Below are 24,221 nucleotides of genomic sequence, written 5' to 3'. Positions count from 1 at the left end.
AGAAACATAGAAACCCTTCAGCACAATACAGGCCCTTCGGCTCACAAAGCTGTGCCCAAACATGTCCTTTCCTTAGAACTACCTAGGCTTACCCATAGCCCTGTATTTTTTCTAATTTCCATGTATCCGTCCAGGAGTCTCTTAAAAGACCCTACCATTTCCGCCGCCGGCAGCCCATTCCATGCACTCACCACTCTCTGCATAAAAAAAAACAACTTACCCCAATATCTCCTCTGCATCTATGTTCTACGTGAGTTGTTCAGAAACAGCTTGTACTCTGAAATTATTTCAAAAAGAGGAGTAGCTATGTAATTGTCAGTCTTGACTGCCATACACATCTGATGTTTTTTATCTCTGCCAAACATATAAATTTTTCCAACAAATCAGAGCTGACTTAGCTGTAGTGAAAATGCAATCTGCAAAGTTTATTAAGGCCATAAGATTTTCAGGGGCAGAATTAGGCCATTTGGCCCATTGAGTCTACTCTGCCATTCAATCACGGCTGATTTCCCCACCCTCAGTCCTACTCCCTGTAACCTTTGATGCTGTGTCCAACCAAGAACCTATCAAGCTCTGCCTTAAATACAACCAATGACCTGGCCTCCACAGCTGCCTGTGGTAACAAATTCCATAAATTCACCACCCTCTGGCTAAAGAAGTTTCTCTGCAACTTTGTTTTAAATGGATGCTTCTCTATACTGAGGCTGTGCCCTCTTGTCCTCGACTCCCCCACCATGGGAAACATCCTTTCTACATCTACTCTGTCCAGGCCTTTCAACATTCGAAAGATTTCAATGAGATCCCGCCTCATTTTCCTAAATTTCAGCAAGTACAGACCCAGAGCTATCAAACGTTCCTCATATGATAACCCTTTAATTCCCGGAATCATCGTTGTGAACCTCCTCTGAACCCTCTCCAATGCCAGCACCTTTCCTTAGATGAGAAGCCCAAATTAAGGCATCCGTTAGTCTTGCGAGACAGTGGATCTGCGCCTGGAAAGTCTGCCAAGCTGCAAGTCTCCCCTCTCCACGACACCAATGTTGTCCAAGGGAAGGACATTAGGACCCATACAGCTTGGCACCAGTGTTGTTGCAGAGCAATGTGTGATTAAGTGCCTTGCTCAAGGACACAACACGTTCCCTCGGCTGGGGCTCGAACTCACGACCTTCAGGTCGCTAGTCCGATGCCTTAACCACTTGGCCGTGTGCCCACACGAGGAGCCCAAAACTGTTCACAATATTCAAGGTGAGGCCTCGCCAGTGCCTTATAAAACCTCAGCATTATATTCTTGCTCTTGTATTCTAAACCTCTTGAAATGAATGTTGGCATTGATTTTACCTTCCTCACCACCAACTCTACTATTGTAGCATTTGCGACTGTTAGCAGATTCACATTTCTCATTATAAAGATATTTTGATTTGTTCTGTTTGCATGTTTCATATTTATCCAATATTTCTAGGTGATGTTGTTAATGACAGCCATGCAGAGGTGACTGCACGGCGTGGGTTCCTGAGGTGAGCACTTTATTCTTTATTAAACACAGCCTTTCTTTTCTAAATTATCATTTAAAAAAGTCAAAATTTAAATTGTTGTTAGACTTGCAAAGATAAAAACTCGATGAATTCTTTTTTCTTCTTTACTTACTGCCTGTTACACTGCTGGCATTTAGGAATGAAGGTCCTCCATCTCTGTCTGTCCTTGACTACTCAGATGTAGAAGGATTTTTCATTGCTGTTTTCATAACAGTTTTGTTTTACCAGTCAGGGTTGTTAGCCCTGAGCTGAACCCCTGAACCTGGAGGACTAGTGAACCACTCTTTGACTAGCCTCTACCCTTGACCTATTTGGCATGGGTGACCCTACCAAGAGCCAAAGCTTAAAGCCCCAACTTCAGCCAGCATAGCTCTCTGCGTCATTGAGGCACGCAAACCTCCAAATCACAACAAGGTAGTGGTCCTCTTGAAGGAATTCTTTTTGCTCTTGTACTAAAGTACATTGTTCCATAACTTGTTTTTAAAGATGCTAAGTGTTTACCTGAGTAAATAATGACCAAATTATGTGGCGTTAATACTGCTCATTCATTCTGTCAGGAAAAAAAGGCGGTTCCTAGTTTATGTAACAATTCTGTTCATTGGAATTCTCCATTAGAGATTTTCTCTGTATGTTAGAATGATTGATTTTCTATATTGATGTAATTTTACGGCAATTTCATGTCATTTAATAATCATCCCAATGCAACCTATAATTAAACTAATAGAATATATACAGTACATTAGTGAATATCAGGAAATATTATTAGCTTGAAACATCTTTTGTAATATATGGCAGAACACGCATGGCTGGATTTTTGTAATTCAGTTCATCCATGACCTGTGGAGCCCCTTCATTGGGAATGAATTGATTGAATGTATTAGGCATTGATTAGTTTTGGGCCTAAAGAACAATGTACTATATACTATGTGTTCAGCATCAAATGCACACTAATTATCCTATTATTGTTTAAAGAGAGGGGCACATTTCCATGATGAGATTCTTGAACTGCTTCTAAATATAGTAAATGATTTATTCATCTATGTGAAACATTGTTGTGCCTGTCTGAGTGTGTGGCTAAATAAATTATTTCATTAACTTCAAAATCTAAATTTTGATATCATGGAAAAAACCATTCCTACATCTCTTCAGTCCTCTAGACCATAATATAATCAATGTTTACTGAAAGTTAAACCATTGGGAAGATGAAAAATATACTCAAAGTTACGAAGAGTACTGGTTTTGATCTAAGTCGAAAACTTAAGTTTTCATCACACCTTGATTCTAGATGTTAATAATCCTAAACGGAAATGTCAAAGATGCTTTTATTTACCATTATAAATTTTCATTTATTTCAACCTCTGTATTGTAGGTACTTGTATCATCAACTTAAAGAGGCATTCAAAAATAAAAATAGCATCTTCATCACAAGCAGCGAAAGGGGAAAATGGAAACTGAAGCCAGGCATTACCTTTGTGTTCTTTATTAGCCACACTCCATGTAAGTTAACTAGTAGAATAACTTCTGATTGTTTGAATTTCGAACAGTGAAATATTTTAAACGGTCCAAGGAAAGGAGAGAAATGGAAATTTGAAGATTTTGTTGGAAATGTAATGACTAGATGCAGGCATCAGTAAAAGAATGAGGGAAAGATATGGAATAGTTTGAGTAGTGAGTTCTACTTTTAAGTATTTTTTCCTTATAATGGGTATATGTCATGTCCCACAAAAGAAGATATTCATCTATTATTTGTTTGTACACTTTTTGGAATACTTAATTGATGTGAATCAAGCTGTGTCATTTGTGATGGTGTTCCTGTTGGCCACTTTGATAATCTCAATGATTTTATGTAACTCCGAACAGGAGCAGAGACAGGTAAAACATAGCATATTGCAGAAGTTGTATCACTGAAAGAACTATGTTAGTCATTTTTTTTCTTGTAATTAGTTTAGATTGATTTCTGAAATATGATTTCTTAGCCACTTTAGCATTGCTCCAAAACATAATTCACAAAGGTTATAAAATAACTCATTTATGATATCCATATTTCCTCTGCGTGGTCAGCTTTTCATCTATGGTTTTCATTTCTGATGCATGCAGGGTGATAAATGCATTCTATCCATGTTTGTTGAAGATAATGTTTATCTCATTATTCATAATTTAAGAAAATAGAACATCAAATAGTACTGCTCTGAACTAGAGTCCCACTAATGATTCAATTGTCACTTATTGCTGTTGAGATTAAATAAATCCTGAGCTTTCTGTGTAAATTATATAGAATTTAGGAAGAGTGGAAAACTCCTAGTTTAAATCAAGGGTAAACAATCTTACTCTATCAAATTGGTAATGAACTATTAATGTCCAAATTGCTCCTTTTTCTTCCATTTCTCTTTTCTCTCAATGTGTCTAGACTGTTTAATGCTTTTATTAGGCAGATTGATTTAGAACCTATAAATACCGTGAACCAGAATAAACATATTTTTCATTTTCTGTTATCACAGCATTCAACTACTTAAATAATTCCAGAAATATTTCCTTTTTCATCTTGAAGTCAAATTGAGTTTATTTTCAAGTTTTGAAATTGAAAGATGGAAGAAAACTTCTTTATGGATTGTTCTAGTGGAAACTGCAGACAAAGCCCTGAAGTAGCAACATGGAGCATAGAAGCGATGTCATCAAGTTTCAGGAACTTGAGTAATAATATTATAGTGTGCACCTGTTGTTTTGGTAGAAAATTCGATTTACTGTTAGATATGTGGAATATAAAAAAAGGATCTAGTGCTTTCCAGGTGTATATGACGAATATTCGGGCTTCCAGCTGGGTACAGGTATGGATTATAACTGATGTTTCAATGCCAAACTCCACCATCTTCACCCCTAATGTCATGGAAATGTAGGTTATAGTCAATACCTGTACCCAGCTAGAAGCCCAAGAAGAGTGTATTCGCCCATGGATAATCATTTTATTCTGTAATCCATCAGCTAGTTACTGGAGAGGCTGTACTAGAGAGGATCCAGAGGAAGTTTACAAGAATGATTTCAGGAATGAAAAGGTTAACGAATGCAGAGCGTTTGCTGATTCTAGACTGTACTCATTGGAATTTAGAAGAATGAGGAGATCTCATTAAAACCTACCGAATACTGAAAGGCCGAGATACAGCGTGCCGGTGCATATTTCCAATAGAGGGGGGAGTCTAAGACCTGTGGATAATCATTTTATTCTGCAATCTATCAGCTAATTGCTGGAGAGGATCCAGAGGAGGTTTACAAGAATGATCCCAGGAACGAAATTTTTTTTTAAGAGGAAATTAATGAAGGAAGGGTTTTTGGTAGAAAAAGTAAGAGTGGACATGCAGTGCATATTTCCTAAAGTGGGGGAGTCTAGGACCAGACAGCACAGCCTCAGAATAGAATTGTGTCCCTGTAGGACAGAGAGGAGGGTGAATTTCTTAAGCCAGAGTTTGGTGATTCTGTGGAATTTATCATCACAAACAGCAATCATTGGGCACATTTAAAGAGGACGTTAATAGGTATTTAATTAGTAAGGGAGTCAAAGGGTATGAGGAGAAGGCAGGAGAATGTGTTTGAGAGGGACAATAAATCAGCCATGATCAAGTGGTTCAGCAGACTTGATGGACTGAATGGCCTAGTTCTGATCCTATGTCTTGATTAAATCTTCCTGGAACCACCATTCTGTTATCAAAAGGTAGTGTCACTGGTAATCTCATCAACTGAGAATGTAAAAGCTGTTCCAGATTCATAATCGGGTAAATCAGCTGTGACTGGTCACCTGGTGTGCACCAGTTTTTTTTTAATAGATCAACTGTTGTTTCAAACATCAAATCTGTGGCCTTTCAGGTTACTCCTACATAGAACACCTCAGCACAGGAACAGGTCCTTTCATCCATAATGTCTGTGCTAACTATGATGCCAATTTAATCTAATCCCATCTGCCTGCTCATGTGATTCCCTCTAAATTGTTAATTGTTTCCATTGTATCCACTTGGCAGCACATTCCATGTACCTACCTGTCCATGCTTGCAGAGTGGGAACTGAGTACCAGATCTTGTGTTACAAATCCTTTAAGCTTTACTCCGCTCACCTTCACAGCTGAAAAGTTTGCACAGGAAACCTACAAGAACATTCCCTGTTCTCAAGAGCCTGCGGGAAAGGCTGGGCAGCTAGGACTTTATCCTTTGGAGCATAGAGGACTGAGGGGGAAACCTTATGGAGGGGTATAAAATCATTGGGTGAATAAAGAGTAATTTGTATATGGAGTGAGCCACCAGACAAAATAGTTTAGGCAGGTACAATAACAACGTTTGAAAGGCACTTGTGTAGGTACACAGATGGGAAAAGTTTAAAAGAGATTTGGGTCAAATGGGAGAAGCTTTGATGAACATGTTGGTTGGCACAGAGCAGTTTGGCCAAAGATCCTAGTTCCTTCTTTCATTACTTTATGCCCTCTGATATTTGAGATTTTCACCCTACAATAAAGAGTGTAAAGATGATAGCTTTATTTGTCACATCTACATTAAAACATACAGTGAAATACGTTGTTTTGCATTAACGACAAACATGTCCAAGGATGTGTTGGGAGTAGCCCACAAGTGTCGCCATGCTTCCACTATAGCATGCCCACAACTTACAAGCCCTGACTTGTATGATTTTGGGAAGGGAATGTGGGAGGAAACCCAACGCAGCACAAGGCGAATGTGCAAACTCCTTACTGACAGCAGTGGGAATTGAACCACAATCTTGTGATCACTGCTGCTGCAAAGCATTATGCTAACCTCTACACTACCAAGCTGCTATCACATTTATCTTCAGAATCATCATTTTTAATACCATAATTTAAAATGGGAAGCTGTTGGAAAATGGATATCAACAGCAAATGCATGATCTGTAATTAGCAATTTAGAAATAGTTATAATTCATATTTTGTTCTGAGGTGCCTCAGTTCTGTATATTTCTTCCAGTGAAGTATGAAGACTAACGACGATGAAGTTTTTGAGTGATTTGATAGAAATCTTATCTGTTCCTCGTAGGTGGTGATGCTTCTATTATTCCAAAGGTAGAACATTACAGTGAACCTTCTATGAACATGAGAGTCATGGGGAGTGAAGAGCAAAATATTATTGCTGTTCAAGTTAATAAAAATACTGAAGATGCACAATTATTCCATTATGAAGAGCACCTGCAGGGCAAAAGACAAAAAGGCGATGCAAATTCTACAGTGGTTCCTAAAAAAAGGATAAAAAGAGCTGATGAAAATGGAGATTTACCTGAAAGTAGCAGTGTTTGTGAAAACAAACCCAGTCATCTGTCTGAGAAAGAAAGTAATACTATCCAGATCAACAATAATCAACTTTATGAAGCAGAAATAATGTCCAAGAGCAACCATTATACCACTCCATCTCAAAATACGTTTTCATTGGCTGTGGAGAAAACCAAACAGATACAAAATAAAGTTTTGGATATACACCGAACTGGCGCTAAATGTGTGCCAGGTGGCCTTCAGGATTCTCTGAAGCCTGGAGTTGACTATCACTGTGTGGAATCATTGAGAGTGAAACCAGGAAGAGGCAGCAGAACATTATCAATGTCGTGTAGTGATAAACTTGCACGTTGGAATATTCTTGGTTGTCAAGGAGCACTTCTCATGCACTTCCTCAAGGAGCCAGTGTATTTCTCTTCTATTGTAGTAGGACACTGTCCGTATAACTATGATGTCATGAAGAGAGCTATAATAGATAGGTAATAATGATTTATTTTGAAGAACATGCACAGGCCATGCAGGAAGAAATCTACTCTGAGTAATTTGAATTTGTTTGCTTAAAGAGATCTAATAGTTCAATATGCAGCATTTATTAGTCATTCAAAAATTTTAAACACTAAACTTGATTTATCTTGAGTAAACAAAATTAAACAATTAAACCAGTTAGTTACAACTTTAGATGTATTCACTTGATACATTTGTCAGAGTTAGTGTTGAAAGATCCTTCATCTGTCCTGTTTGCTAATTTCAGTGTACTTCTCATCGTATAAAATCAAAGTTCAAAGTAAATCTATTATCAAAGTACATATATGCCACTGTATACAGCCCTGAGATTCATTTTTTTGTGAGCATACACTGTAAATCGAAGAAATAAAATAGAATCAATGAAGGACTGCATCCAACATGACCGACAAGTATAACCAATATTCAAAAGATAACAAACTGGACACAAAGGAAATTAGTAATAAATAAATAAATAAATAAGCAAGCAAGCAATAGATATTGCGAACATGAGATGAAGGATCCTTGAAAATTAGTCCATTGGTTGTGGGAACAGTTCAGTGAAGGGGTAAGTGAAGCTGAATGAAGTTATCCCCTCTGATTTAAGAGCCTGATAGCTGAGGGGTAATAACTGTTCCTGAACCTCGTGGTGTGGGTCCTGAGGCTCCGTACCACTTTTCCTGATGGCAGCAGTGGGAAGAGATCATAGATTCAGTGGTAGGGGTTCTTGATGGTAGATGCTGCCTTCTTCAGTGCAGATGTGCTCAGTGTTGGAGAGGGTTTGACCCATGACGGACTGAGCTGGATCCCCTAGTTTTTGTAAGATTTTCCATTCAAGGGCATTGGTGTTTCCATACCAGGCTGTGATGCAACCAGTCAATATTCTCTCCACCACACATCTAGAATAGTTTTGGATGTCGTTCTGAATTTTTGCAAACATCTAATGAAATAGAGGTGCTGCCCTGCTTACTTCATAATGTCACTTACATGCTGGATACTGGACAGATCCTCTGAAATGATAACACAGGAATTGAAAGTGGCTGACCTTTCCACTCTGATCCTCTGATGAGGACCTATGGTTTCCTCCTCCTGAATTCTATAATTAGCTCTTGGTCTTGCTGACATTGAGTGAGTAGTCGTTGTTGTGGCAACACTCAGGCAGATTTTCAATCTCCCTCCTCTGTGGTGATTCATCACCACCTTTGATTTGGCCCACAACGGTGGTGCCACCAGCAAACTTGAAGGTGGCAATGGAGCTGTGCTTAGCCACACAGTCATAAGTATAAAGTGAGTAGAGCAGGGGGCTAAGCACACAGCCTTGTGGTGCACCTGTGCTGATGGAGATTGTGGAGAAGATATTGTTACCAATCCAAATTGACTGGGTTCTGCAAGTAAGGAAATTGAGAATCCAATTACACAAGGAGGAATAGAGGCCAAGGTCTTGGGGCTTATTGATTAATTTTGAGGGATGATGTTATTGACTGCCAAGGGAAATGGCATCTGCCATGGACCTTCCTTACTGATAGGCAAATTGGAATATGTCCAAGTCGCTTCTCAGGCAGGAGTTGATATGTTTTATTCTCAACTCCTCGGTGTTCTTCCTCACACTGTACAACAGTCATCGAGGCAGGTTTCCACATTCTTCCTAGGCACTGGTATAATTGAAGCCCGATGACAGATTGAATTCAGCTGTCCTCCTAGTCAAGTATAATTGCATCATTGCTGAAACAGGAAACTCAATTAATCAATAAAACTAGAGAATAAAGGTTACTGTTGAGGCTGAATAAATTATAGGTCTGGAAGACATCTTATTTCAAATCAGCCAAATAGATGTAATGAATGTCTCCTTTCTCTAAATTTGATAAAGATCCAGAACTGAATTGGATTAGCCCTCTCAATTCTATCCCAGTGGATAAGAACCAACCAGTACTCAAATGTCACCTGACTCCCTTGTTTTGGTGCATTTAAGTTTAATTTGGCAGCCTGAAATTGATTAGCAGCAATGAGAAATTAGCAAATTTTTATGGTCATACTCTGCCTTTTTTTTAAAAGATTGATTCATGTCTTTGATATTAAAATGGCTACCTCTTCATAGAGCACCCATTTATAGCCCTCATATTGCAGAAGATATTGATTAACTTTGCATCAAAATATTTGATGGAAATCTTTCTCTAATTGGGTAAAGTGGGCAGTATGCATACTGTACATAAAATAGCAAGAGACTGGGGGCAAGCTGGGACTGCCTTATTAGGAAGCAGTGTTTAGGAGGAGGAGCACAGCCTCCTCGCCTTCACTGTAAGTTAATATCATTCAAGTTAGCTGAAATTAATTTTCCAACATGCTTTTTTGATCTTTGTGAATTATGTAACATTTATGAGATCCAAAATTACACAGTACAGCAAAGGAATTTGTCATGTTAAAAGAGGCAGAGATCTTTGTCAAGTCTTCACAATACTTCATAAACATTTCCCTAATCATTGGAAACAATAATGGATGTCCTTTTTCATATCCTTACATGTTCATAGTCTGTGTGAATGACATTTTGCTATTGTGTTCTTGGTATCATTGAATGTTCTCCTGGTCAACAGCAACTTTAAACCTGAACATATCCAAATCTTTTAATTTGAAAGATGCGACATGGCTGCTTACATTTCAACAAACCACCATTAAATGGTATAATTGGTGCTTATGTTTTTTAATCCTAGATGAAAACTAGGAATTTGTGTGCTCATTGAACTTGCATTGTAATGTTTTTGAGCTCTGGTTGCCTTTAAATCTGCAAAATTAGCACTGCCCTGTAAACTGCTTCTTTTATACAGTGCCTTGGAAAATTATTCAGCCCCAACTCTTTGTTCACATAAATGAGGATTATAGCCAGGGGTTTTGATAAATTTAACTGAGAATTTTTATTTGTGTATCACATGCTCCTCCCCCCCCCCACCCAAGTGGAGCCCCAAAAACAGTGAAAATTGTAAAGCATGAAAAATTAAAAATTCAGAATCTGAAATGTCAGTAGTTCAAAAGTATTCATCCCCCTTTCAGTGCTTAGTTGAACAAGCCCTTGCAACTATTACAGCCAGTCATCTTTTTGGCTGAAACTGTTAGCTTTGCACAGTGTGATGGAGCAAGATTTGCCCATTCCGCTTTGCAAAATTGCTGAAGTTGTGCCAGGTTAGTTGGGGAGTGGTGGTGGATAGCAATCTTGAGGTCTTGCCAGAGATGTTCGATTGGGTTAAGGTGGGGACTCTGACAGGGTAACTCAAGGGCATTAGTTTTCTTCATTTAAAGCCACTCAGTGGTTGATCTGGCAGTGTGTTTTGGGCCATTGTTATTCTGAAAGATGAACTTCCTCCCCAGTTTAAGCTTTCTGGCAGAGGCTAGTAGATTTTTATCCAGGATCTGTTTGTATTTCGCAGCATTCATCTTCCCATCAATCCTGACCTGATTTCCAGGACCAGCTGCTGAAACATGCTGTTACATCCACCGTACTTTACAGTAAGGATGGTGTTCCCTTTGCCACTCTTCCATAAATACCCTTTTTGTACAAGGCCTTGGAGATTGTGGAGTCATGAACTCCATTTCCAGATGCAGCTACTGACCTCTACAGCTCACTCAGAGTGACTGTTGGTGTCACAGTAGCCTCTCTTATAAGTACTAATCTTCTCTGGCAACTAAGTTTCGAGTAGCAGCCTGACCTAGGTAGAATGGCTGCCGTTTAATATTTTTCCCACTTTTTCACGATGGACTGCACTGAACTCAAAAGGTATGTTCAGTGTCTTTATGATAGTCTCGTAGTCTTGTACTTCTCTATTATAATTTCTCTGACTTGTCTTGAAAGTTCTTTTGTCATCTTTTTGGTTTGGTCTGTTGAAAATCTACCATACTGTTGGACCTTACAGAGAAAAGGGGTATTTATTTTTAAGAATTTATTGAAAGCAGCTGATCGTCCAATTTTCTACATCAACAAATTGGATGAGGTGAGTTGGTAAAGTAATGTAGAGTACTGTACCTGAGGAAAGCTAGTGTAGTAATTACAAAGGGGATGAATGTTTTTTTCAGCCTCACAATTTTGGTTTTTAATTCTTAGTAAATTGTTGACAGGTTTTGGAATTTTTTCTTTTGATTTGACATGATGCACAATGTTTTGTAGATTAGCTCAAAAATCCTACTACAAATTTAGAAAATGAGACAGTAAAATGTGAAGCTAGTTGTTAGGGCTAAATACTTTTACAAGGCCCTGTATTATAGAACTCATGCTTTTGCAGAGATAACACTACGTACTTTGATATATTCTAGAAATGTTTTGGTTTAAAACACTTTAACCTTAAGTGTGAAAGCATGTGTCTACCCAGTTGCTTAGATACTTAAGTAAAAACTGTTTTAAAGATGTAATTATCTCAACTGAGTAATACAGAAAAGATTTCATCTATATCTGGAGAGAATGTTTCTTAACTGTTTATTTGCTTTTGCCTTCCAAAGGTGCCGTAACATAACTTCACTGCCAAAGGAATTCAGAGTTCAAGATGTGAAGATGCAGCAGTCACAGCTGGAGTTTGCACACAGTCGCCATTCAGCGCAAAGTAACTATGATTCCAGCAAAGGGAGGCTTGTACCTTGTGCAGCAGGTATTGAATTTGATTTTAACAATTACTTTTACAAATTCTTTTCAGAATTTCAGGAGAACAGACAAGAAACTTAGTCACTTAGCTCCTTATGCCTGTTCAGCCATTCAGTGTTGTTGTGGCTGATCTTTTATCTCAATGCCAATTCCCTATGTATACAACCTTTGGTTTCCATAATATCCTATACTCTACTGATCCCTGTCCTTGAATATATTAAATCTTCACAGCATTCTTGTGTAAAGGCTTGCAAGGATTCTCCATGTTGTTGATGAAGAAATTTCTTCTTATCTCAGTCTTGAACAACTCCCCCCTTATTTTGAGATAGACCCCTCGTGCTAGACACAGCAGCCAAGAAAAACATTATCACTACAACTACCATAAAAACACTGAATTTTGTATCATTTAATGTTACTCTCATTCTATCTCGAGAGAGCAGAGACCCTGTCTGATTAACCTTTCCTCATAAGACAATTCCCGTAAAAGGAATCAGTCCAGTTAATCTTCATTGTACTCCCCCATATTTTTCTTGTTAGGGAGAGCTAATCTTCAAGTCACTTTTACTCTTGTTCTCAACTTTTCTTGCAATAAAGACCATACCTTGTTTTGTGTACTTTACCTGCATGTTGTCTTGCACTAACTTGTGTTGTATACAAATCACTCTGACAGCCAAATCACTGAACATCAGCACAAAACCAATTCTTCCCATTATTGGATCTGACTGTTCTTAGATTAGACTATTAAATTGTTGTTTTCTTTGAGGATTAATGATTAATTATTTGCTTGTATTTTAATTAGTTCTTATTTCCATGTAACAGTTTGGTATGTTTCCAATAGACCACAGTATGTATATGCAATTATTCAGCGTATTCCCTAGTGGTTACATTGGTATAATTCTGGAAAGTTCTAGAAGCTTTTCTTGGTGCTGCATTATTTGAGTAGAGCTTTCTCATTGGTTGACTCTTACCTATGAATTGAATGGAATTTTTTCTTATCTATGAAGTATAAAATTAGCTGACCACAAGGCAGTACCATCTTACTCTCTTTGTCTTTTAGTCTGTGTTCAGCCTTCTCTACTTGCTGCTTGAAAATTTATTGTTAATCTTTAACACATTAACCTCATTAAAACAAAGCTGTATTGTTGCTACAATGCTGTTAGTGGAACAGGTCTAACTCTTGATGTTTTTGTTATTTCATAAGTCAATTACTTCGTCTGTTTATCCACCTTCTCCATTATGACTGAAATTGTTTTAACTGAGCCTCTTGTATTTGAAGAAATCAATGTTCATGTAACTTTTGCAAATAGCATTAGGGTAACCCAAAATGCTATTTTAATGCTTTCCAGAAATGGTATGAAACAATTTATGATCCTGCATTTTAGCCAGAATACGTAAATTAAGTTTAAATCATGTACAGGTTGCTAATGAGAGATGTTATTAAAAGAGATGTGAAAGTGGAAGTGAAAAAAGTATATGACCTTCTGAAGAAATGAAGTTTCAGAGTTGTAATATTAAATTTTCAATACCACTTAAGTTGTCTGACAGCAGTCAATTCTCATGCTGTCAATTTCACGTAACTGCTGAAATAAAGTTAAAATAAATTTTGGTAATTCTTTTCATAGTTGAAAACTTGCACATGCCATTGCATATCCCACTACTGCTGAACATGTTAGCTTGGGATAAATGCACCTTTTGGACATTCTTTGATCAATGACAGCTTTAGGTTATCGATCAATGACAGCTTTAGGTTATCTGCTGTAGTGCCCTCTTTTATGATCTTGTGCCAAATTTTGAAAACTCTGGCCAACTTAAAGTGCTTTTCTGAAAACGTATTGAGCAGATTGAGTTTTGAATTTTTGAGGTCATTATTATAAGATGGTCATAAAACAGCAATATAGGTCATTGAGAAGAAAGCTTAGCCCAGAGAGCAGTGAGAATATGAAATATGGTACCAGAGGAAAAACTTGAGGTAAATAGTATAGATGTGTTTAAGAGTATTTAAGATAGTGTGTAAAGGAGAAAGAAATGTAGGATTACACTGTTGATTAGGAAAAATGGAAGAAGGCTTGTGGAGGGTAAACAGTGGTGTGTTGGGATGTTCCTGTTTCTGGGTTGTATATTTTGTATAACTTTCATTAGATGAATAAAAGTGTTTTATGCAGAATATTTGATTATTATAAATGAACTGTATATATAAATGGAATGCTTCTGTTCCATAGTGTGTAGTCTATTTAAAGTATGAACATTATTTTTTTATTATTCATTTTTCATGATCTGAGGGTTGCTATTAAAATCAACATTTGTTGTCTGTCTAATTGCTCTTGAGAAGAAAGCAATGAGCAGTTGTCATCCCCTGAAGAAATTCCCACAGTGATACTGGTTATGAAGTTCAAGGGTTAAAGGACCAGCAATATATTTCTAAGTCAGATTGCACTGGGAGAGGAACTGCAAGTGGGTTCTGTTACTCTCCACCTACTGCCCTTGTTTTGGTCGTGATGGTGGGGGACACTGTTGGAGTAGCCTAGGCAAGTAACTGCAGTGCATTATGTCAGCTGTGTACCTGTGGCAGAGATGTGGTGCCATCAACCAGGCTGCTTTGGTCCTCAATGGTGTTGAACTTCCTGAGAGTTGTTGGAGTTGTATTTATTGAGGCAAGACCACTGCTGATTTGTATCTTGTAAATAGTGGAGATTTCAGAATCTGAGGAGGTGAGGCACTATCTGCAGTATACCCTGCCTCTGATCTGCTCTTGAAGGCACGGTATTTAAGTAGTTGATCCAGTTGTGTTTCTGGTCAATAGTGACCCCTATGATGTTGATGTTGGAAAACTAGCCACTGTAGTGCACCTGAATATCAAGGGTAGGTGGTTAGATATTCTCGTATTAGAGCTGGCTGTTACTTGGAACTCACATGCTGAAACTTCTATTTACCACTCATCAGCCATGTCTAGAATGTTAAGTCTTGATTCATCCAGGCAAGGACAACTTAATTTTATGAAGAGTTGCAGAAGGAATTAAAAATTTATGTTGTTTAGTGGAAGTTGCCTGTGCATGGTTCCTTTTACAATGGTTCACTTGTTGTCTGCCATGTGGACTTCATGAGCAATATCTTGATCTAGTCAAAGGCAAAGTTGAGTTTATTATCATGTACACCATCACAGACACTTTGCATAAGATAAGCAGCATTTACATGAACAATATAAATAAAACAAACTATATGCAGATTTTGCAAGTACACAATTAGAACAATAAAACAAAGTCCATTGCAGTGCAAAGCGGTCATAGCAAGGTAGGTCATTTAGGTTGTGTAGGTTGGTTAAAGACCAGATAGTTGAAGGGAAGTGGCTATCTGTAGTGCACAATTGAAGGTTCTGTCCAAGCCGATTGCCTACTCCTCTTGGGGTTATGTTCGTGCCCAGGTGACCCTGGAGAAGAAGCTGGTGGTATCCATGAGTACAGTGGGGGGATTTCTGGGAATAAGTGTGTTGTTAAGAGTGATAATGATATTCTAATTTGAAACCATGAATAGTGTGTTTTATGTAGTCTGAATATTGTGTGTAGGTTTTTGTTGTGATACTGTAGTAATTGAATAAACTTTGTACAGTATGTATATTATTCAACAAGAGTAGCTACTCTTAAACCTATTGATAATGGGATAAAGATCATGAGAGAATAGACTCCATTGAACGGGTATTATGCTCATATATTGGTGGGCATACGCGGCTGCCACCCGAAACATTTCTGCTTTTTCTTCCTCCCACCCTCCATTGTACAGCTTCCAAAACCAGCCACATGTACAGCTCCCAGCTCCGAATGGAAATTCACAGGACAGAGAGATGTCATTCACTGCTTCAGAGCTGGACTTTTGTACAGGAGCCACAGTCATTTAACTCTGAGCAGACAGGGAACACGTTTCTCATCTTAATTGCCCTTAATCAACTTTGATCACAAATTACCATATTTCCTTTTCCAAATGCAGCTTTTTTTAAAATCAAGCCAACTTAGGGTTCACTATTCTGATGTAATACTATTTTTGTATGTACTAATTGCTTGATTTATCTTGCTGTGTCTCTAAAAAAAAATTTCAAAAATCATTCTATGACAGTCATTACCTTATAAATTCCTTTTTAAAAATCCCTTGCAGCAATAAGTTGGAGTGCTATACCAGACCAGCCACTAGATGTCTCTGTAAATGGCTATAAACAAGGAGCCACAAAAAAGATACTTGGAACCCCACAAGCGAGGTAAAGATTATTCATTTTAATTAGTTAAGATATTGTTGATTTATAAATAAGTTTTGTACATTCACCATAAAACATTTAAAATTAATTTAACATTAATTTAATATTTAGAATATAAGAGCAGAGATGTGATATTGAGGCTCTATAAACTTGTGAGACCATATTTGGAGTATTGCGTGCAGTTTTGGGCTCCTTATTTTAGAAGGGATATACTGACGTTGGAGAGGGGTCAGAGAAGATTCACAAGAATGATTCCAGGAATGAAAGGGTTACTTTATGAGGAACGTCTGGAAGCTCTTGGGCTGTATTCCTTGGAGTTCAGGAGAATGGAGGTGGGGAGGGGGGACCTCATAGAAACATTCCAAATGTTAAAAGGCCTGAACAGATTAGATATGGCAAAGTTATTTCCCATGGTAGGGGAGTGTAGGACAAGAGGGCATGACTTCAGGATTGAAGGACGTCCATTTAGAACAGAGATGCGGAGAAATTACTTTATTCAGAGGATGGTAAATCTGTGGAATTCGTTGCCACGAGCGACTATGGAGGCCAAGTCATTGGGTACATTTAAGGCAGAGATAGATAGGTTCTTGATTAGCCAGGACATCAAAGGGTTTGAGGAGAAGGCAAGGGAGTGGGGATGACTGGAAGAATTGGATGAGCCCCTGACTGAATGGTGGAGCAGACTCGATGGGCCAAATGGCCTACTTCTGCTCCTATATCTTATGGTCTAACATTAGTCAGGGTATTCTTGATTCCTTTCTATACACAGCAGTCAATAAGAGGAGTTGGTTAATAGAGCAGATGTCAGTTGAAATTTGATATAGAAATATGTGAGATGCTGAATTTTGAGAAGGATAACAAAATATTGCTTGTAGCTGATTGAAAACATCCCAAGAAACGTTTTGATAAGGAATTTGGATAGATTTACATGGCAAGCGAAGGACAAAGACAGTGAGGTAAACTGAGAGCTTGAACAGAAAGAGGTTTTTAAGAAGACTTTTTTTGGGAGAGGCATAAGATACAGCAGATGTTGGAACTGAACTAAAATTGCTGTTGGAACACTGCAGGTCAAACAACATTTGTATAGATGGGGATACTTGGTGTCCCTGCATTGGGACTGGAGTAGAAGGGAGATGAGATGAGCTGGAGGGGTGTAGCAGCAGCTGGCGGCGATGGGTGAAACCTGGTGTGGAGAAGCATGATGGGCGGATGGAGCTGGGGTATAGAAGATGGAGGCTAGGAGGAGGTGATGTGGAAGGGATGATGGGCAGATTGAAACCAATGGGTCAGAGCAGGGGAAGAGTTTGGGGGGGGGTAAAGGGGGAGCACTAACATGAGAAACTGCAGATGCTGGAAATCCTAAGCAACAATCCTGATGAAGGGTCTCGGCCCAAAACATTGACTGTTTACTCTTTACTCTGTTGCTTAGTCTGCTGAGTTCATCCAGCATTTTAGTGTGTTACCTAGTCACTGCTTTGTATTGCATTTAGTGCTCGTTATGTGGTCTCCTCTACACTGGTTTGACCAAGCATAGAGTAGATAAGTGGTTGGTCGCACTGTGGTGTAATAAGAGGTGAACCCACATTCATCACTGGGAAATGCCACCTGAAACAGTTGAGGTTCATTGTAAATCAATATATGGTCAGGCTACGTCAATTACAGAATGGAAAGAATTGATAGAAGCGCCACATTTCAATTTGTTCTCAATTTTCTCTCTTCTATTCCTGCTGTTTTCACTCCCGTACTTAAAGGAGGCTCTGAGAGAACGGATGACGTGCAGCAGGTGGTTCATTTCACTGTGCAACCTTGCTTGTGTTCCTCATCCTCTCAGGATACCCCCTTTCAGAAGCAGATGGTGACTACTGAGGCACCACAGAGATCATTGTTTGGGCTATACATGTCTCTCGATGATTTGGATAAGGGATCAAAATTCTATATAAGTTTGCTGATGATGTGAAACAGGATGGGAATGGCGAATGTGAAGAAGATGCAAGAAATTTCAAGGTCATTTAAGGAATGTCATTGAGTGAAACACATACAGGGCAAAGACAGGATAATATAAATAAATGTGAAATTATCCACTACAGGAGTCAGATGATTATTTAAATAGTGATAGCTAAGTGTACAGAGGAATTTGGGATCTTTGTACATCAAACACTCACAGTAACATACAAGTGCAGCATTCCTTTAAAATACCAGTAGAAATGCAATCCTCCCAATTAATGTAAGATGTGGTGTGTGAATCCATTAAGAAACTGAATAGCAATGTTTGCAGATGAAGTGGCATCATTAATACAAATAAATTTGGTGTTACAATGTGCTAAAGCGGTTTTTTTTATTTATAGGTGTAGAATTTGCAAGGCTGAGCTTTTTGTGTTATTCCAAGAGCTCCTCTCTTTTCTTTCTGAACAGAACTATCCAGAATCCCTTCGGTAGGTCACAGTATATTTAGCAAAATACAGAAATATTTATAAAAATCTAATCAAATATTGTTGGTTTACAAGGTAGTTATAATTTGAGTGCATTTATTAGAGGACTGTTTAACAATGAAAGCCATTACTTTTATTCAAGTATAGATTACAGAACGACGGCTTGAATACATTGAAGATTACTATACGAGAATATCACGTCAGTTATAGTATTGCAATGAGTTACTTTTTTTTTAAAAAGTAGAGTGCTTCCTAGTGATCTTACTTCTTAAGTGTTAACTAATAGTATATAAATGTAGCGTGATGTAGATGTTTATTAGCGTATTATTAAGAATGAAATACATAATTAACACTTCTCAATTTCTTTCTGAAAGTAATAGTTTAAATGTCAGTGCATGGGTAATTTGTCTTTGCCTTGGCAAGTACAGTTCATTACAAATGTGTGTACAAATGGGCACATGTTTACTTTTCTGTATTGCAGAAGATCACACTACTAGGTCCCAAGAGTGAAGATTTGGGGTTATTTACACAAGTCACTAAAATTAATATAATTTAATAAAAATAGGAATTAAACCACCATAACAAATGTTTTGATATAGTCCTCTGAGGTGAGATAATGTGATTGAGGTGTTGAAAATAATGAATTAGTAATGGGAAAATTATTTTTATCTCTGGGGAATATAAAAACAAATAAAGATGGTCTTGGAATTTGTTCTGAATCTGGGGTTAAAAGTAATCTCAGGGAAAACATTGCACAGAATGAACATCTAGAATACATCTTGAAATAGGATAGATACTTGGAAAACAAGAGTATTGAAGAATATGGAGGAAAAGGTGAATGATTAAATTAATCAGAGCTGGCATGGTGAACAAAAATTAGATGAATGAACTGCTTTAGTTCCTAATTGTTAGACTTCAGGGTGAGAGATGCCTTTTTTGTTGATTAAAGCAACACACACAACATGCTGGTGGAACGCAGCAGGCCAGGCAGCATCTATAGGAAGAAGTACAGTAGATGTTTCGGGCCGAGACCCTTCGTCAGGACTAACTGAAAGAAGAGATAGGGATTTGAAAGTGGGAGGGGGAGATCTGAAATGATAGGAGAAGACAGGAGGGGGAGGAATGAAGCCAGGAGCTGGGAAGTTGATTGGCAAAAGGGATATAGAGCTGGCGAAGGGGGAGGATCATGGGATGAGAGGCCTAGGGAGAAAGAAAGGGGGAAGGGAGCCCAGAGGAAGATGGAGAGTAGGCAAGGAGTGATTATGAGAGGTACAGAGAGAAAAAAGAGAGGGGAGGGGGAATAATAAATAAATAAGGGATTGGGTAAGAAGGGGAGGAGAGGCATTAACGGAAGTTAGAGAAATCAGTGTTCATGATTTTGATGTTTGTTCAGTTAGGCAGAATGCTTCATACAGTTAGTTTTAGCCACAGGGAATAATTTGACCATGTTTGCATTTGCCACCATACCTCACTAGTTAACACACAATTGTTCATCTAGTTTTGCCTGTGGAACAATGGAACAAAACATAATCCCCTATTTTTCCAAACCCAAACATAAATTATGCCAAATCATAAATAAGCTCTTCTTGGGCATCAATTATAACTGGTGTTTTGATGGCAAACTCTGCCATCTTCATCAGGATGATGCCTGGTAATACTTCAGGATTCATTGGCCCAAAGTAGAGTGGTTCTTTCTACTTTGATTTACCATGCGAAAACTATTTCAGACCTGGAGGGTCTCCCTGAGGAAATAATATGATTATGCACAATGTTCCTACAGAATGGATACAAGGTGAAGAAAATCAATCAGGCGCTTAAAACGGCTGACAGGAAAGCCAAGAAACCAAAGAACGAGGAGGAACCCGTCACTACTGCCTGTCTTCCCTATATTCCTACAGTTTCTGGAGGATTGCCAGGATCCTGAAGAAATACCAGATTAATACCATCCACAAATCCATAAGGAGGCTCAAATCACAGTTTATGTGGGTCAAAGATGACCTGGGACTCAGGTTGGCCAGTCTTTCCAGGATTCCCTGTGAATGCGGAGCAGCGTATATCGGCCAGACAGGGAAATCGATGACTGCATTTGCAATTGCCATAGGATTGACTTTGATGGCACACAATTTCAACGCCTGGTAAAGGAAGCCATTTAAATAAAACTGGAGGAAAAGAATTTTAATAAATGCTGAGAGAACTGGAATTCAATTGTAAGCAAGGCAGGAGAGTGAAAACCTAAATGGCTGTGGACTATCCAATCAGGAGGGATGGACAACAGGGGTATAAATACCACCAGATTAGACATGCCCAGGCATCATCCCTGATGAAGGTGGCAGAGTTTGTCATCGAAACGTCAGTTATAATTGATACTTGTACCCGGCTGGAGGCCCAAGAAGAGTTTATTCGTCATGTACGCTGGGAAAACACTAGATTCTTTATGCCAAATTGGTTTGCAATCCAAGTTTATTCTGACTGGATCTGAACTGTTAAGTATGTGGTGGTGTCGGCACTATGACAATTTAAAAAAAAAATTTTATGGAACATTAACAAAATTCTTTGTTTCAACAGACTCTTGTGATATGGCCAGGAATAATTAAATGACATAACTTTTACTTTTATTAGAAACTAACTCTCAAAGAAAAGATAGCTGATAGAATATTGTTAATCTTGTGCAGTTTTAATATTGTGGTCTAAAGTGAAAGAACCAAGGAGAACTAGTACTTAACAAGGAAAAGGATGTGAAGGATAGGAAGATCAGTGTGGAGCATGCTAATTTGTTAGGGATTTCAAGATAAAGAAGGAGGTTGTGTTGAGTTTGTGAAACAACATTAAGAGTTATAAGTCTTCATCTTCATTAGCCTGATAGCATATACCCCAGGTTATTAGGAAAGGCAAGTTTAGATTGCTAGGGCCTTGTTCAACTTCTTCATGCCCTCTCTCACCACAGGCAAAGTCCTATTATACTGTTCTATTATATAAGAAGGGAAATAGGGGTAATCCTGAAAACGATTGTCCAGTGAATATCGTGTTAATGGTGTTATTGGAGATGATTCTCAAGGATAAAATTTATGAGCAATTGGAGACTGTCAGCATTTCTTTGTGTAGGACAAGTCAGGTCATACTACTTTGGAGTTTTTTGAAGAGGTATTGAAAGCAGTTGTTGAAGATAGAGCTGTGGATGTTGTCTACATAGATTTTTTTAAGGTGTTTGACAAGGTCCTTCGTGGGAGGCTCAACCAGAAGATTAAGCTGCATGGGATCGCAGTGAATCGGCCATTTATATTCAGAATTGGCTTGCCTATAAAAGATGGAGGGTAGTGGTCGATGGGACATATTCTAACTGGAGGTTTGCAACTAGTGATGTTCTGCAGGGATCCATTCTAGGTCATCTGCTGTTTTTGAGATGTATAAAGGACCTGGATGAAAATGTAGATGAATGGGTTAGGAAGTTTGCAGATCATATGAAGATAAGAGGGTAGTGTAGAAGACTGGCAAAGAATACAATGGGATACATATCAGAACCAGATTTGGACGGAGAAATGGCAGGTGGAGTTTAACCTGGCCAAATGTGAAGTGTTGCACCTTGGAAATCAAATGTAAGAGACTTTTAATGGCAAGACCTGTAACAATGTTGATGAGCAGAGGGATCTTGGGGTCATCTAAATAGCTCCCTGAAAGTGGCTAACAGGTTCAAAATTCAAAATAAATTTATTATCAAAGTATATATAGAATCAATGAAGGATCACAACAACTTGTTGTATAACCAGTGTGCAAAAGACGACTAACTGTCCAAATACAAAAAGAAATAATAAATTAAGAAGCAATAATTATCGAGAACATGAGATGAAGAGTCCTTGAAAGTGAGTCCATAGGTTTAGGGAACATTTCAGTGATGAGGCAAATGAAGTTATCTCCTTTGGTTTAAGATCCTGATGGTTGAGGGGTAATAATTGTTCCTGAACCTGGTGGTGTGAGTCCTGAGGCTCCTGTACCTTCCTGATTGCAGCAATGAGAAGAGAATATTACTGATAAAGTAGTAAAGAAAGCATATGACATGCTTGTTGTTATTAATTAAGGAACTGAGTTCAAGAGTTGGGAAGTTACACTGCAGCTTTATAAAGCTGTAGTTAGGCCACATATGAAGTATTGCATTCATTTCTTGTTGGGAAGGATAGTTTGGAGAGGGTGCAGAAGAGGTTTACCAGGGTGCTGGCTGAATTAGAGGTCACATGTTATAAGGAGAGGTTGGATAAAATTGGATTTTTTTTTCTGGAGCAGCAGAGGCTAAGAGGGGTTCTGGTAGAGGTCTATAAGATTGAGAGGCATGCATAGAGCCAGTATCTTTTTCCCAGAGTTGAAATGTCTAATATTAGAGGGCATGTATTTAAAGTGAGAGGGGTAAGTACAAAGAAGCTATGCAGGGGTAAATTTAAAGGAGAGTAGTGGGTGCCTGAAATGCACTGCCTAGGGTGATGGTGGAGGCAAATATGATAGAGGCTTTCAAATTCAACTTTAATTGTCTTTCAACCATATACATTAATACAGCCAAATGAAATTGTGTTCCTCTGGGGCCAAGGTGCAAAACACAGAACCAACAATTGCACACAGCACATAGAACATATATAATTATGATAGCAGAAAACATAGATACAAGAAAAATTACAAATAATAATATAGCCCAAGTCCCTGAGTGTCTGCAAGAAATGTGGCTGTAGGATAACAGCAGTTCCTTACATTGTGCACAGTTCAGCCGCAAATGAACTGGAGGCAATCCAGCTTGTCTCCCACTAAGCGAACACTGGAGGGCAGGACCAACGGGAGGTGCCAGCCTCCAACTCAGCCTGGGATCCGGTAGCACACAGCCAGCTCTGGCACCTTTCTTTATGGCTGCAAGAGGTGACCCCAAGGCATGAATGTGAGAGCCTAGACCTCACAGCAACCGTGATGTTGACATAAAGTGCAAGCAATCACACCATTGGTTGGATTCAGAGAGTCCGCTGCACCCAAGTGCACCATCATCTTACTGGAAGCCTACAACCACTTCAAGATCCTCTTAGATGGCACATGAACTTGCAGGAAATGGAAGGATATTGTCACTGTGTAGGCAGAAGGGATTAGTTTGGTTACTAATATCATTAGTTCAGTTCAACATTGCGGGCCAAACGGCCTGTTTCTGTGTTCTCTGTTGTTGTTGTTGTTGTAGTAGTAGTAGTAGTCATACTTTATTGATCCCAGGGCGAAATTGGTTTTCGTTACAGTTGCACCATAAATAATAAATAGTAATAGAACCATAAATAGTTAAATAGCAATATGTAAATTATGCCAGTAAATTATGAAATAAGTCCAGGACCAGCCTGTCGGCTCAGGGTGTCTGACCCTCCAAGAGAGGAGTTGTAAAGTTTGATGGCCACAGGTAGGAATGACTTCCTATGACGCTCAGTGCTGCATCTCGGAGGAATGAGTCTCTGGCTGAATGTACTCCTGTGCCCTCCCAGTACATTATGTAGTGGATGGGAGACATTGACCAAGATGGCATGCAACTTAGACAGCATCCTCTTTTCAGACACCACCGTCAGAGAGTCCAGTTCCATCCCCACAACATCACTGGCCTTACGAATGAGTTTGTTGA

General features: G+C 38.6%; 1 protein-coding gene across 5 annotated transcripts in view; it reads left to right on the top strand.

The window, feature by feature from the left end:
• Nucleotides 1-24,221, top strand: part of adat1 (adenosine deaminase tRNA specific 1) — a 58,728-nt gene that overhangs the window by 25,068 nt on the left and 9,439 nt on the right. For 3 of the 5 annotated variants that reach the window (XM_063067090.1, XM_063067091.1, XM_063067089.1), the window contains 6 exons: nucleotides 1,460-1,514; nucleotides 2,902-3,029; nucleotides 6,578-7,286; nucleotides 11,788-11,933; nucleotides 16,070-16,169; nucleotides 18,512-18,598. In XM_063067090.1, the coding sequence (XP_062923160.1) occupies nucleotides 1,460-1,514; nucleotides 2,902-3,029; nucleotides 6,578-7,286; nucleotides 11,788-11,933; nucleotides 16,070-16,169; nucleotides 18,512-18,598 (1,225 nt within the window). Of the gene's footprint in view, nucleotides 1-1,459; nucleotides 1,515-2,901; nucleotides 3,030-6,577; nucleotides 7,287-11,787; nucleotides 11,934-16,069; nucleotides 16,170-18,511; nucleotides 18,599-20,375; nucleotides 20,494-24,221 lie in introns of those variants that run through there. The other 2 variants (XM_063067093.1, XM_063067092.1) reach the window with 2 other exon arrangements.

Source organism: Mobula hypostoma, chromosome 14 (assembly GCF_963921235.1).
Source record: "Mobula hypostoma chromosome 14, sMobHyp1.1, whole genome shotgun sequence".
Classification (NCBI taxonomy): domain Eukaryota; kingdom Metazoa; phylum Chordata; class Chondrichthyes; order Myliobatiformes; family Myliobatidae; genus Mobula; species Mobula hypostoma.
The sequence above is the reverse complement of the archived record's forward strand: the minus strand, read 5'-3'. Positions and strand labels throughout refer to the sequence as shown.